Below are 15,006 nucleotides of genomic sequence, written 5' to 3'. Positions count from 1 at the left end.
ATTACATTCGCTATACCACTTCGCCTGGTACAGTTATTAGCTCGTTTGGGTAATAATACACCAAAAAGTACGCATTATTTTCATGCAAAGCCATAATTTTCATGAAAGCCCGCATATTGAAAGGTTTCCCTATATATATTACGGTTCGAAGAAGCAGTATACATATGTGTTCCAAATTCGGTAAGGTGGATGTCTTTGTCAATTTACTATTATCAGCCAATTTTCACTATGAAGTGTGGGAAATTCGATCTTTTAACCATATAAGCATCCAGTTTCCGTAGGCAGGTACAACCTGCAGCTTAAACATAAAAGTAGATGGGCAGACATCAGACGGACAGACAGGCTTGGATCCATTTAGAAAATGATGCTGAATAGATCGGCATAATGAAAGGTAGGTCCATCCTAAGCCCTTCTTGGTGTTACATACGTCCGCCCTAACTTAATATACCTTGTATTACTTGTGATGTAGGATATAACAAAAAGTTGATTCGCGACATAAGGGAAATGTTTTGGAATTTTGCTGAAAAAACGCCGAAAGGTTTTACACAACCTAATCTAATTCAATATATCGTATATTTACGTCTCGCACATTAGCGTCTTCTTCTTCCAAGGTAATCAGTGAGCCAACAACAGATGATTCACGCCGTTATTCATTGCATCATATTTTCTTTCTTTCTTGTCTTTCATATATAGAATGCAATTGAATTAAATTAACATTTCTGCAGAGAAAATGATAGGTGGGATAAGATTACCGTAATTCATTAAAGAACTCTCGCAACACAACATTCTTCACCACAAGGTAGATATAAAAAAACAGCTCTCTATCCAAGCAGGACGTACTCTTGACTTTGCATTTTCCATCCTTTGCTTTAGGATGTGCTTGACGGTTTTGTCAGTCGAGTAAAATATATTCTTTAGAGTAGCTCCCTACAGATCCTAAATGTCCCCATAACCATATCCTAGATTGAAACTTACAAGTCGTTGGATCAATAGATCAATCGCCTGGCGATTTTCTGATTTCTATATACTTTTTATGTCATGCCTTAATGGATCATAAATTAATCCTTAACGGACCGATGCCACTTGCTTTGCGACATATCTCGATTCATTATTCTTTTGAAAGAACTTGATTTTTAGCAACAATAACTTTTTTTCTATATTTTGCAAAAGACGTTTATTAGAAAATATTAAAAAAAAGGAACTTTTTCTATCGTTGTTAGCTTTTTGGATTTAATTGAAGAAAGAAAAAAAAAACAAGTAAATAAATAAAAATAAATAAATAAATTAAAGTAAAAATACATACAAAATAAACAATAAACAAAACTCAGGTATGGTTATTATAAATTAATTGGAAATAACAACAAAAAAAAAAAAAAAAAACGATCAAACGAACAAACAAAACAACAAATCTGTTAAAGTAAGAGGAACATTTTGTATTGTAAACAAATCAAGCAAATCGGAAATTTTATTATATTTTTACCACTAAATTAACCTGAATAATATTAATAATGAATGGATACGAACGAATGCATACACATTCGGATTATGTTTCTATCGCTGAAGTGTTTAGATTTTTTTTTTTTTTTGCTTTCTCGTTTTCTTGTGTGTTTACATCGTACTTTATGTAATGTTTGTAGAATTTTTAGATTTTCATTATAGTGTTCTTTTTTTTTCTTTATTTTTTTTTTTAATTTTTTTTACCTTCTATTTTTTTTGTTTTTTCTTTTACCTTTTGTTTAGCGGTTGTCTCACGTGTATGCAGTTGAGATTTTAATTGTCCAAGAACTTTAGCTGCTTTCGAAAGATTTTTTTCTTGTTGCCATATATCGGATTTGGAGTCGCCCTATATTGTTACATATACACATACACATACACACACATAAGGTTTCATTTGAATTTGTGATGATTTGTAAGAGAAGAACGTTTGCCAGAGTTAACACAGTAGTAATATAACGACAATAACAACAACAAATTAGATTAATTGTAAAACGAGATTTTTTCTGTATTTGATTCCAAAATAAAAACAAAAAAAAAAAAGAAGAAAAATGTGCTCGAAAAAAAGTGAATGTTTTTTTTTTAATAATAACAAACAGAAAAGAACCCAAAAAAAAAAAAAAAAAAAGAAAAGATTATTAGAAAACAATGGCTATATAGGTACGCATGTGAGATGTATATAAATAAATGTCTATTTATGTTTAGAAGGAATACGTGGTAAGATCGGAAAGAGAAAGATATGAAAACACATTCAAATGATTAAATATTTTGGGAATGATGGACAGGATTTGTTTTTTTTGTTTTTTGTTTTTTGCTTTTTTATTTAATGTTAAACGAGACACAAAAAAAGAAGTAAAGTAAATAACAACAATAAAAAACAAAAATGGATATTCTATAGCCATAATACTATACAGTAGAGTTATACGTGATTATGTGTGATTTTGTATACGGATAGATGTGGTTAATGCACTGGTAGATTGCGGATAAAATGATTATTTCCAATAAACATGATGAATGAGTGTCGTTCATACAACTTGTGCGTACAATCTATATATCGAAAGAGTTAATACTAATAGTCTTATCTTTATCAATCAATCTAAACTTTCCGGCTACACGTTTTGAAACACTGACAATTTTACCAACATACACTTTATATACTCATGGACTGATATGTATACGTACATATGGATTTACTTTCGACTTTTACTTTTTCAATGTTCCTGAAAGTAAAAACATTCACTTTTGACGGGGACTAATGCGAATTAAAATCATTACCTTTCTTAAAATTCACTAACGCGAAAAAATGCAGAAACTACTAACTATCTTGTCAGAAGAAAGCGATTTATATTGAGATAAGGATTTTGTAAAAAGGAGATCATTAGACCACTGAGACATTGAGATGAGGATTTTGTAAAAAGGAAATATTTAGACCACCGATATCACCGAGATCGGGATTTTGTAAAAAGGAGATTATTAGACCACTAAGATATTGAGATCATTGAGACATTGAGATAAGGATTTTGTAAAAAGGAAATATTTAGACCACCGAGATCACTGAGATCGGGATTTTGTAAAAAGAAGATCATTAGACCACTAAGACATTGAGATCATTGAAATCATTGAGACAATGAAACAAGGATTTTGTAAAAAAAAGACGACTGAGACATCGAAATCATTGAGACAGTGGGACGAGGTTTCAGTGAAAAGGAGAAAAAAGAAGTGTTTAGGTAAAAAAGTTTGAAAGTGTTTAGACTGTTAAGAGAAGAAACAAAATTTTACAAAAATTTTTAAAAACATCTATTGAATTAAGGCGGGTTCCATGCGTTTTAGGCAAGTTAGAGCGAAGACCAAAGAAAGAGTGTCAAGTTGTATATAAGAATAACTAGCAACGGCATTAACCTAAAATTTTAACAGAGCTCTGCTAAACCATTAACCGAGTTCTGGTAAATGAAGTTCCCGAAGGATTTAAGTCAAAATGTAGCAAAAGTAGGAATTTTCTATAAATTTTTCAAAAAATATTCCAACAAATTTTTATACTATGTCAAAAATAAGGCTGAAAACGCGAAAGTGTGGTTAGCTACAGTGGCCAAACGCAGTAGGGCGTAAAAGTAAACCTAGCAGAAAATGAATTGAAGCAGAAGCTTTGAGCTTTTTTCCTTTTTGTCCAGTTGTACCTTGGATTTTAAACATTTACTCTAAAGAAGTTTTTCTTGTTTTCTTCTTCTATTTCAAATACTAAGAGCTTCTGATTTCAGCTTTTGTTTTGTGAAGTGTATATTTTCCACTATGTACTGTTATTGAGAGAAGTGGAGTCATCGAATCTCCTTAAAAATGCGCTCTTTTAAATTACCCTTTAAACAACAAGTAAATTTCAACTATTCTTCAAGTTTTTAGGCAGTCATGTCTGAGTGTAAATGGTACCAGGAAGTTTCCTGAATGCTTTCAGTTTAGCAAAGACAAGGGACAATTGACGAAATCGAATTTTTGGACTTTATAACTATTTTAAATATCCGCAACTTAAATTAGTTCCTTCATGTTTAGGATTGAATCAACCGGCGGACTTTTTTTAAAGATGATTCCTGTGAGTTATGAGCCTACTCCAATAACCCAAACATGAATTAATAAACTTAATATACGAAGCATAGCTTCATTTTAGAGGAACATCAAAATATAATAGTATCAGTTTAGTGCCGCCAACTGCAGCATACAACCGCCGAAGTAAATCAAGGGTCGAAAGTGTTTAATAATAGACAAATGCTTAATAGAGTTTATGAAAATTTTTGAAAACGAAACTGACTGCATTATATATTTGTGATATACAAATCGCAGACACTCCTACAGAAATTGCTTTTCAAGGCTACCGCATTTGTCAAAATACATCCAATCCAAATCTCTTCAAGGCCAAGGCGAGAAACACTACGCTGAACGGGAAGAAGGCAAGCAGGAGTAGTCTGTAGGGCAACCTGGCAATAAAGGAAACTGCTTAACAACCTAATCCAATATATGAAAAAAATAGGTAACGCTCGCACCCCAAAACTTACAAGAATCCTCTAATTTCTATTGGATTAGCTGTCTTGACACAAACTTTTTTTCCGTTTTGAAATAGTTATGCCATTTATTTCGATTAACTGTTACTGGCATTAAACATAGACATGAATTTTTACTCTCCCTTATAACAAAAAGTGATCGAATTTCTCGTCATTGTGTGATCCCACAACAAAGTCTTTTCAAAAATAACATTTTTCTAATTAAAATTCTTCAAAGAAAACAAAAAAAAAATTAATTTGAAAAAGACAAAAAACAACACGTAACAACAACAACAACAACAACAAGAGGTAATGCATAACAAATTTAAAATACATGCTCTGAAAACATTCAAAGACCTATTACAAGCATCATATAACGTGTACATGCGTAATAGAGTAAAACATGGTAATCAATGCAAAACACAAAGTAAAAAAAAAAAAAAACAAACAAACGAACAAACAAATTAATTATATCTATTGCATGACAACAATAACAACAACAATAAAAGTAGTTATGAAGACAAAAAGTTTTCTTTCATTTGCTATATTAAAACATTGTTTTCGTAATTTCGCGTAATGTCGGGAGCATTTTTAAGTTTGAATATTTTATAGAAATTTGATATGAAATGAATTAGATTAGGAAAATTAATTGGAAAAGTTTATGATATAGATATATATATATATTTTTTTTTTGTTGAACCTGGTTTACTAGAAATGACACAATGTTATAATATGGCAAAAAAATAATAATAATAATAATAAAAAAATCATTAGATCAGGCTTTAAAAACGTAATGCACAGCAAGAATGTTAAAAGATATATAACGAAAACGAGTGGAAAATGCAAAAAAAATGTATATCTTAACGTCAATATAACGTTATGTACGTACCTCCTCTTTGCTTTCTAAACGATCTTTAATATGATTACAAAATACTGGCAGCAGGATGGCACGGCATTCGGGTAAATAAAATAACTGCGAATCCACAAAATCTTTAATGCAACCCATTTTCGATTGAGTTAAACGTCTCGGAGGAAATTGTTTCAAAATGTTCACAATAATGATGCTGTTAAACAAATTCAATAAATTAAATAATGAAAAGATGAGGTGTAACGTTGCCGAGAATAAGCTTAATTATTAAGTTAATTTATTTATTATTCATATTTTAATAGAACTGAAAGGGCATAAGCACTTGGCAGAAAGTAAGCAAAGAATTGTCACTCCTGTCCATGCCTGCCTGGTCAAGTGATTCTATGATAACTTGATTTCATAATTAAGTAATGTCCTGAGCAACTCGGATTACTTAAATTCTTTTAGGTTATTTCGTTCTTGACAGATGAGAGAGAAGACTTGTAATCAATTTCCTATCAATGGATTCAATGCTTTGGCTAAACCTTAGGTCTTTCTTGAACATAAATAGCTTCGAAGTTTTCTGATTGATGGAGCTGTCCGCAACTTCTTATATTTTACTATACTTTACAACACTTATGGTGCAAGCGTATACTAAGTTTGGGCGCTCAGAAGGGCTATGGGTCCACCTTTTATTGTATCGATCGATTTGGAATCATTTTCTGATTAGATAAAGACGATGTCTGTCCCTCTGTCTGTTTTACATTCATGTCGCAATTTTCGCGATATCTCGATGAATGTGCCCAAGGATTAAGAATTGAAAGTGGTTCGGGTCGGAGCACTTTTCCCCATATAACACGTTTATTGGTATATAAATGAATAACTGAATTAAACGAAGCGGTGTAGGGTGTTTAATGATGACTATAATCTAGGCAAGTTAATCCACAACAATAAACCGATTTAAGCTAATGTAGATGCGTCTTGGAGAAAACTTTTCATATCCACAATCTGCTGCGATTGCGTCATAGTATAATAATTTCATCCTGGTGATAAAAATACTTGGTAAAAGGTGTTAGCATAGAAGTAGGGTCCATTGGCGGCATTCCGAATGTGTAAAAAGGAATTAAAAAAATTTCGGAATGTCCAGCAATAGAAATGATTACAATGGCCCATCTTAGCGTAAATTGATTATATACACCATCTTATGGAGACGTAAATGTGGTCCTGTTCTCCCTAGCCGTGACAAACTATTTCACAGAAAAATGCTTCACTCTCTTAGAAGTTACCTAGGCTACGGATATTTCATCTATGCAAAATCGGACTTATATGTAAGTCGTTTCTCGCGCTCCCCATGTTTTTCGTTTCTATGTAAATTAGGAAGCAAAGAGTTGCGATGCAGAATTGCTTCAACTTGATGAACTTTTTTGTAGATATACTCGTATAAATGTCGATTTGTGTAATCGTGAAAGCAAAAGAGCAAAAAAACATCTTTCCAAAAATTAGCTGAATTCATAAAAAGTGCTTTATAACTTGCAATGTTTTCCCTGTCTGCGTTTTAAATGCTAAAAATTATTTATAAAGTGCTTATGTGCATTCGCATTGCAGGACATGTAAAAGCTTATTCGATTTACCTCAAGCGGACAGGATCGAAAACTTGCATTAAATCGGTAGCTATTATATGCAAATTTTTCAATAAGGCCCCTTCCGATTTCAATAAATCTGTTGGGCATGCTATCATTTGTATGAACATTTCCAATAATTCTGTAAATTAGTAAAGTAAGTCAGTTAATGATCGAACAATTGAAAATAACAAATAGATATGAAATGGAAGCTTACCTTGCAACTTATTGGCGAAATCTTCATAATCATCGTTGCCGTTAATTGCTGAAAATAATATACGAGAACGTATAATAAACTTCATGACATAGTGTAGATAACGTGTTGTTTTGTATAAACGTTTAACCTCAATACGCTCATCAATTTCAATGCCATCTGCTGATTTTTCCTGAGGTTCAATGGCATCTTTAATGTTCTTTTGCAAGACATCAATGAGTTTTCTAAAAAGAGAACGAAAACATAGCAAATTTAACACCTGCTTGCTGTTTGTTTGGTTTAAATAACCGCAGCAACAACATCAACAACAACAACAACAACAACAACAACAATAATAATAATAATAATAAAAGAAAAACTTACTGATAAGCTAAAGTAGCCGAGAAACTCTCATTGATGTAGACATCTAGGACGGTAAGAAAATGTTGATATTTCAAATCGGATACTGTCTCAATGAGATGAATGATGCTCATGAAGACTAATTGATCGTACTTTTCGGGATTATCATTTTCTACTAATATATTAAATAAAGCGTCGAGAATGTCTTGCAGAAATTTCACAACCTCTTCGCCAGGTACATTGGATAAAGCGTTTAACGACTCTTCCAAAATCTCCTTATGAGCCGACCAATTTAACAGGCCCAATAAACTTACTACATTACATATTGAAAAAGAAACGAAATCCGTTAGGAATTCTGAATATTTATTTATTCATTCATCATTACGATCTAGAAGACGTACCACTTTGAGTTAACTTTGTACTGCATAGATTAACTCCGATTATTAAATTATCTTTGGGCAGTAATGAGAGACCAGTAACAGAAGGTTTATTGCCTTGCAATTCCGCGACGGTGGCAGGCAATTCCATATATATATTGGCAGTATTTGATTTATCCAATTTTTTATGATCGATTTTATAAACGGATAGAGTATGTTGACCTTGCTGTTGATATAATTCATTTTTGTGCGATTTGAAGGAAGATTTTAGATTTATCAGATGTTCATTAGAGAATTTAATTAAAAATTTACCGTTATAGTTGTACCATTATCTTGCATCAATTTAATGTAAGACATGGCAAATGGTTTTTCCATTTTATCTTTTTGCTCATTCGAACTGCGATGCTTGAAAATAAACTTTAAATGACATTGTTTGAAATCATCTATGGGCACATGAATCTAAATTGAATAGAGTTAAACAAAAAAAAAAAAAAAAAAAAAAAAATTCATAAGCGAATAAAGACAAAGGATTTTTTTTTTTTATACCTTAAACGTTTCTAACCACCTGGGCTTGTCATCGTGATAATAAACAACGGATTTGTATTCGTCTATAGGCGCCAAGCCGGCACCAATACTCATAACACCTGGTACCACTTGAGCTTGTTCGTTGCATACGTACACACTAACTTCGACATTTTTTTCCGAAGTTTTAGTCAAACGCGAAAATTCACCTGAACATAAAGTTAAATATAAATCGTTGCGTACATCGCCCGGTAAAATGACTTCGGGAAAACCCATTTTTCTAGCAATGGGCACATTCGTATGCAGTAAACGTGGGAAATCTTCTCTAATTTGTTTAATATCACCCTGTAGAACTTCGACAGTGACAGCCATACGCGAATCAATTTTTCCAATGTCCTTATTAGCAATTAATTTACGTAACGCTCCATCTAGATTATCCTTTTCGCAGAGTATAAACGGCATATCCAAATTACCTTTGAAATCTTCAGGTTTATTAATAATGGGCGTGAGATCTTTATAGGCTACACCGAAGGGTCGCCGCATATAATATTCCCCATTGGTAAAGGAACCGCTTGAACTAATCGATAACTGTGAATGTTTCTTACTGGCCGCCGTCAACATAGAATTGGTGATGCTTGCTCGTTTCGTTTCGTTCTCTTTCATTTCCATCGCTCCTATGCGAACCGCATAGCAAACTAAATACATTTTTGAAATGCTTACATCAGTCTTGCTTAGATCGGTGAAGAGAACCCGATTATTGTCAAATTGATCGATATCGCGGGCAATGCCATTACGTGACCATTTCACTACGTAATTTTCACTTATCGCCCTATGACATTCGCCATCGAAAAGTGTAAATATAAGATCCGAATCCTCTTGAAATTTGCATACAAAAGCATTTACATGCAGCAATATATTATGCGAATATTTATTGAGGGGTTTCGCCGACCGTTGATAGGACTGAGGGCGCTTTAATTTAATGAAAAGAAGATAAATTTGAATGAAGTGGATATGAAATAAAAAATAATAATAATAACCTACACTCGCTTTAATTATACGATTAACGGCATTCATATGATGTTCATAGAGTTCTGTTGTGCAGATCGTATTCGTATCCAAAATATCGCCGCTTTCGTCACGCACCACCATATCAAGACCCAAAAGATTATTACCGGTATCGATTTGCGAGGTGGCTGTCACTTTTACTTTACGCATCTCATCTACTGGCAAATTACCGGATATCAGCAAAGCTCGATTATTATTTAAAGCGCTCATTTTTGAGCGTATACTATGAAAATCCGGATGACTGAGCTATGAATGCAAACACAAGAATAAACAATTTTTTATCCGGCCATTGTGTATATGAATGAATAATGTAATAAAGTGTTTATTTGAATGTATGAATGTATGTGCGTATGTGCCTGTTTGTGTGTGTGTGTGTGTGTCTGTGCGTGCGTGTGTATTTCTCTAACTATATATATTATTTACCAAAAAATATTGCTTTAGAATGGTCCCCCATTCCAGTAGCACTTTGGTGATTTCCTCTACAATTTCGGTGCGTTGTATGTAATAAATGCCATTAACAATTTTATAATCGCACAGATGTATATACGATTTGGGAAATATGCCGCGTTGTTCTTTATTTCTGCAAAAACAACATAATAATAATAATAATAATAATAATAGTAATAATAATGATAAGAATGACACAACAATCATAACAACAATAATAATAAAAATGCAAAAAATGTTTATGCGTGTATGCGCGTAATTAAAATCATTCATTCACACATTTATTGCATGTGAATGTGAATAAAAGCAAAAAACTACTGAGTTGAGATCAAATGTTGACACATTTATGTTTATATGTGTAAGCAAGATACATTATAGGGGGGGAGGGTGAGCTTATGATTAAAAATCCAACAACAAAAACGATTATAGAACTATTAGCAACAATTACTTCAGTCGGAATAAAAAGTTTTTTTTTTTTGTTTTATAACTCGCGCTCTCTCTCTCTATGGTGTTAAGCTTTTATAACGGAAATAGCAGATAATTTATATATAACGTAAAAGATATATACGCATATATATATATAAACATATATATAAATATATAAGCATAAATTGACATTCACATCTTATGCGATTGCGTGTAAGTGTATACACTATATATATATATATATATATATATATATATATATATATATATGTGTGTGTGTGTGAGTATGCTTGGGCTTGAACATATTTATTAACCTCTAACTAACCTCATTTTAATTGAAAACTAATTGAACAACAAATGCCGAGAATCAGTTGAAATTGATTTTATTAAGAGCCTTCACTACTCATAAGAGAATAAAAAGTTGCTTGCGTTCTGCACCTTTGGCAAACGAACAATTGAATTTAATTTTAGCATCGATTTTACTAAATATTATTTATTGCGGGACTTGACTGACTACTAAAATACTCGGAAACAAAAATGAAAGAAACACTTTGCACAGAACACTATCTTGCATTTATTTGACCAAGTACTGTTACTCTTACAAGGCCTTAAAATGATCTGAGAGACAGAAATTATTCGCAATTTTTTGATATAAAGTCTGCGCAGTCTCGCTTTTCCCCGCCATTATAAATGTAATGCTACTACTCTTACAAGACTCTAAAGTCGTTTGTGGACTCAGTCCGCTCTCATCTAGTTTCATATAAGGTTCGCGCAGTCTCGGCTAGTTTGCCATTACGAATAAGAATTGCTTGATATAAGGTCTGCGTAATCATGTCTACTTCGCCATCGTAGGTGAAAAGTAATACTACTTTTACAATGCTCTGAAGCGATCTGAGAGACGGAATTTATTCACGATGTAATATTGTTATAGTTTGATATAAAGCCTGCCTAATCTGGCCTACTTCGCTATTGTAGATTATCATTGCTTTTTCAAGATTCTAACGTGATCTGAGCGACTGAATTTATTCTCGATATATACCATAGCTTGATATAGAGTTTATACAGTCTCGCTTACTTTGATATTACAGATGACGACATACTACTATTCCTTCAAGGTTCTGAAGTGATCTGAGAAAATGAGAGAGAAGTTACTCTCGACAGTCACGATAGCTTGATATGAAGTTTGCGTAATCTCCAATTAGACGATGTCTCTTCACTTAAATCTCTAAATAATATCGTTTAAAAACTTTGCAGCCTAACGACATGAATTGTGACACTTAAGGCAGTCAGTGGTTAAACCGATAGCTAAACTCTAGTTATTGAGGATCGAAAAAGAGTGAATCAAATTTAATTATTTCATGGGTCATGTCTAACGTATAGTGAACCCAAGTAGGCTGTGTTAAAAACGAAGAAGAAGAATTCGTTAAAATAAATTACTTCCCGAGCACTAGTATGCATGTTAACAAATAACATGAATAATTTTGGCAATAATTGCTTGAATACGTTATGAAATTCATTATTGAGTTAATATATTTTCCAGGAAAGATTTCATTTACTCAAATATGTCTAAAATTATACGATTTTTCGAGATATTGCATGCGTTGTAATTATCGTAACCAAACACTGTAATAAAAAGAACTAGGAATTAATTCAAGTTTAAACTGCCATGTCGATAAAAGGCAATAAAAGTTTTATCCCCGGCTGTACGATAACAATGAAGTAAAGTGCACCTTTGAACAAGTATGTAACCTATTAAGTTTGTGTGAATGTATACAAAACTCTGGAGGAATTTGAGATAAAACTAATTTCTACTATACCGATCGATACAGAGTCACTTTCAGTTAGTCTGTCCGTCCGTCCGTCCGTCTTCTGTTTTTGTGCTTAACTGACTGGCCACAATTTTGGAGATATTTTGATAAAATTTTATTGGTCAATGTGATTGACCCAAGGAAAAGCAGCATTCAAAAACGCTCGAAGAGACCGCCATAGAACGCCTTTTTCTTCAACAATCGTTAAAACGAACAACTACGGGATGGTGCAGCGTATTTGGTGGTGGGCCGTAGTCCGCTATAGCGTTTTTATTCGTTTTTTTCCGTCAGTCTCCGTTAGGATGAGAGTAATCGATATGGAAGATTCGAGTTCTTATTTATTCAAATTTCTGTTTGTTCATGTTGCGTTAATGTATTTCACGGTTTTATTTATTGATTTATTATTTTTCAAGATTATCATTTAATAATTAAACATTAAATATGAAAAATTCTTATTTGCGCCGTTTAGATTGATTGATTAGAGACCACCGACAAAGAAAGAAAAAAATTCCTTTTTTTGTATTTTAAACGCATCAAACAAGCTGATCTCATTTTTTAAATAAAAAAAAAAAACTCATGCAATATAAAATTTAATGATGTTTGAAAACGAACATCCATCCATGTCTCACTGTAAGCCAATTAAAAAATCTTTCCCTTTATTTAGCGATAACCTGAGACAATTGCAATGACTTTGCTGTCATCGTTTATGAACGAAAAGGAATATTGATTGAAAAATAATAAAAAGAAAATCACTTTTTTTATTTTGTTTGTTAAAAAAAAAATAGATTTTACGCATGAGAAAAAAAACTTAAGTAAGTTTTAATAATAATCACAGGAAATGCAGGCAGAATCGTGAGAGAAAAACTTACACAACAGAGCTTATCTCTCTTTTCTTTTTCTTTTTTTTATCAATGCCTTATGAGTCATTAGAAGTACAACAAAAAAAAAAAGGTCAGTTATTAGAAAAGAAAAAAAAAAAAACTAAAAATAAATAACAAAAAAACAAATTCTTTTTTTTTATTTTTATTTGCGTTTGCATGTGTGTGTTACAAACGCCGCAGAAATGCAATAACGAATGATGATATCAAATGAAATGGTCAAGGGAGAAATAAATATTGAAACGGGCTACTGAAAATGTATATACATATATACATATATATATATATATTTATTTGAACAAATGTGCACAGAAATTGATAGATAACAAGATTTACTTAAGTGTTAAAGGTTAAGGAGAGAGAAAAAAATATCAAATCCATTTGCATGCACATTGAATTATGGTATTGATCAGTTTGCCGATGAATACAAACAGTTGTTTAACGATAAACTCTTGTAAAATCAAAGAATGTAAATAAATAATCATATCAATCATTGCTCCCTTCCTTCCGCTACCCATTGCATTGGTTATGTTAAATTTCTCAAGTGTTTGCAACGCATTCAAGTCACGATCAACTACTCAGCTCCGATACTGTAACTACAGACATGCATTTAAAGCAGCACGAATTTGGTCATACGAGGACGGTGGTGATGTGTCATCGCGCACACTGCATAGCTGGAAGAGTCCAAAATGCGTACGCCAGATGTGATTCGAGAACTGAAAGAAGCCCTGGCACCAGTGTATTGTATCTAAGGGGGATTTGGTTTGAAGGGGGCAAGGGCAGAGCAATTACTCATGAATAAATAAATATTTGTAGTCACCTTCTTTTTTAAACATACCTCGTACCTGTCCGTCTATCTATTTCACAATCTCGCGCTAACTAAAAATATAGAAAAACTTATCGGACTACTAACGCAAATATTTAATTTATTTTTTCTATCATGCGGCGAAAATTAGAAAAAATTCAAAGCAAACATTAATTTGTCTAAAATGTCTTGAAATGATTATATGAATTTTAACTTTTTGCAGCTTTATTATACTTAAAACTGTGTGATGGCATCTTTTTTTTTATACCCATCACCGAAGAATGAGTGGTGTATTCATTTTGTCAAAACGTTCGCAACGCACATGAGCAAAATTCAAAAAACCCGTCAAGGATCCAAATTATTGGAATACACTTAAGCATGTCCGTCCATTCATCTATTCATCTGTCTGTCCGCGGCAAGCATTCTCCCGCTTACAAACTTGTAAAATAATTTGAAAATGAACACATACACTATATAAATTTAGACTTTTATTCTAAAAATAGGAAACATCAAACGCAACCCGCCAATATTATGCACAATGGAAGTTTAGTTCTTTTGCCTTTTTTTTGCAAAATCACTGTGATATGATGGGTATAAAAGGTTCGGTCACGATTGAACGTAATTTTCCTACTTGCTTCTCGGTATGCATTTTTCCTAATTTAAAAGAACAAACGCCTAACTTTGCGGATGATTGGCGCAACGATTTTCGCAATATCTAAACCTCAGTAATTGGAACATTATTGCAATGCGGTAACAACACTTTCAGTAGTGCGTAACGCTCCCAATTTCTAGAGTGGTGTAAAATATTAGGTGTACAAATAAGTTCTGCGTATTGAATTGATTGCTTTATATTATGAGAAGTAACTGATGGGTAAGCATAAACCGATGGATACCAACAAACAGCATGTACGGCCTTGTTTTAAGTTTGAAAAAAATGCCGATCAAGCTATGAACATAATTAGGATGGGTTTGGGGCAAAAATGCTTTTAGTTGTAAAAACAGCTAAAAAGTACTTTACGAGATTTTATGTAAAAAAATTTAGTCTTAGAGCGTAAAGTGTACTAGATGTACATCCAGCTAAAACTCAAAAAAAGTGTGCTATACACTGAAGTATAAGTCAATAAGCAATTTCAGTCGAA

At 32.5% G+C, this 15,006-nt stretch overlaps 1 protein-coding gene across 3 annotated transcripts in view; it reads right to left on the bottom strand.

The window, feature by feature from the left end:
- LOC119640154 (dedicator of cytokinesis protein 1) overlaps positions 1 to 15,006 on the bottom strand; it is a 58,151-nt gene that overhangs the window by 9,269 nt on the left and 33,876 nt on the right. For 2 of the 3 annotated variants that reach the window (XM_038038002.1, XM_038038004.1), the window contains 10 exons: positions 9,927 to 10,083; positions 9,480 to 9,749; positions 8,463 to 9,407; positions 8,229 to 8,375; positions 7,941 to 8,142; positions 7,564 to 7,852; positions 7,204 to 7,424; positions 6,999 to 7,128; positions 5,410 to 5,584; positions 1,730 to 1,843 (listed from right to left, as the gene is read on the bottom strand). In XM_038038002.1, the coding sequence (XP_037893930.1) occupies positions 1,730 to 1,843; positions 5,410 to 5,584; positions 6,999 to 7,128; positions 7,204 to 7,424; positions 7,564 to 7,852; positions 7,941 to 8,142; positions 8,229 to 8,375; positions 8,463 to 9,407; positions 9,480 to 9,749; positions 9,927 to 10,083 (2,650 nt within the window). The remainder of the gene's footprint in view (positions 1 to 1,729; positions 1,844 to 5,409; positions 5,585 to 6,998; positions 7,129 to 7,203; positions 7,425 to 7,563; positions 7,853 to 7,940; positions 8,143 to 8,228; positions 8,376 to 8,462; positions 9,408 to 9,479; positions 9,750 to 9,926; positions 10,084 to 15,006) is intronic. The other variant, XM_038038003.1, reaches the window with a different exon arrangement.

The sequence above is a fragment of the Glossina fuscipes genome, unplaced genomic scaffold (assembly GCF_014805625.2).
Source record: "Glossina fuscipes isolate IAEA_lab_2018 unplaced genomic scaffold, Yale_Gfus_2 115, whole genome shotgun sequence".
Lineage (NCBI taxonomy): Eukaryota > Metazoa > Arthropoda > Insecta > Diptera > Glossinidae > Glossina > Glossina fuscipes.
This window is presented reverse-complemented; position numbering and strand designations above follow the sequence as displayed.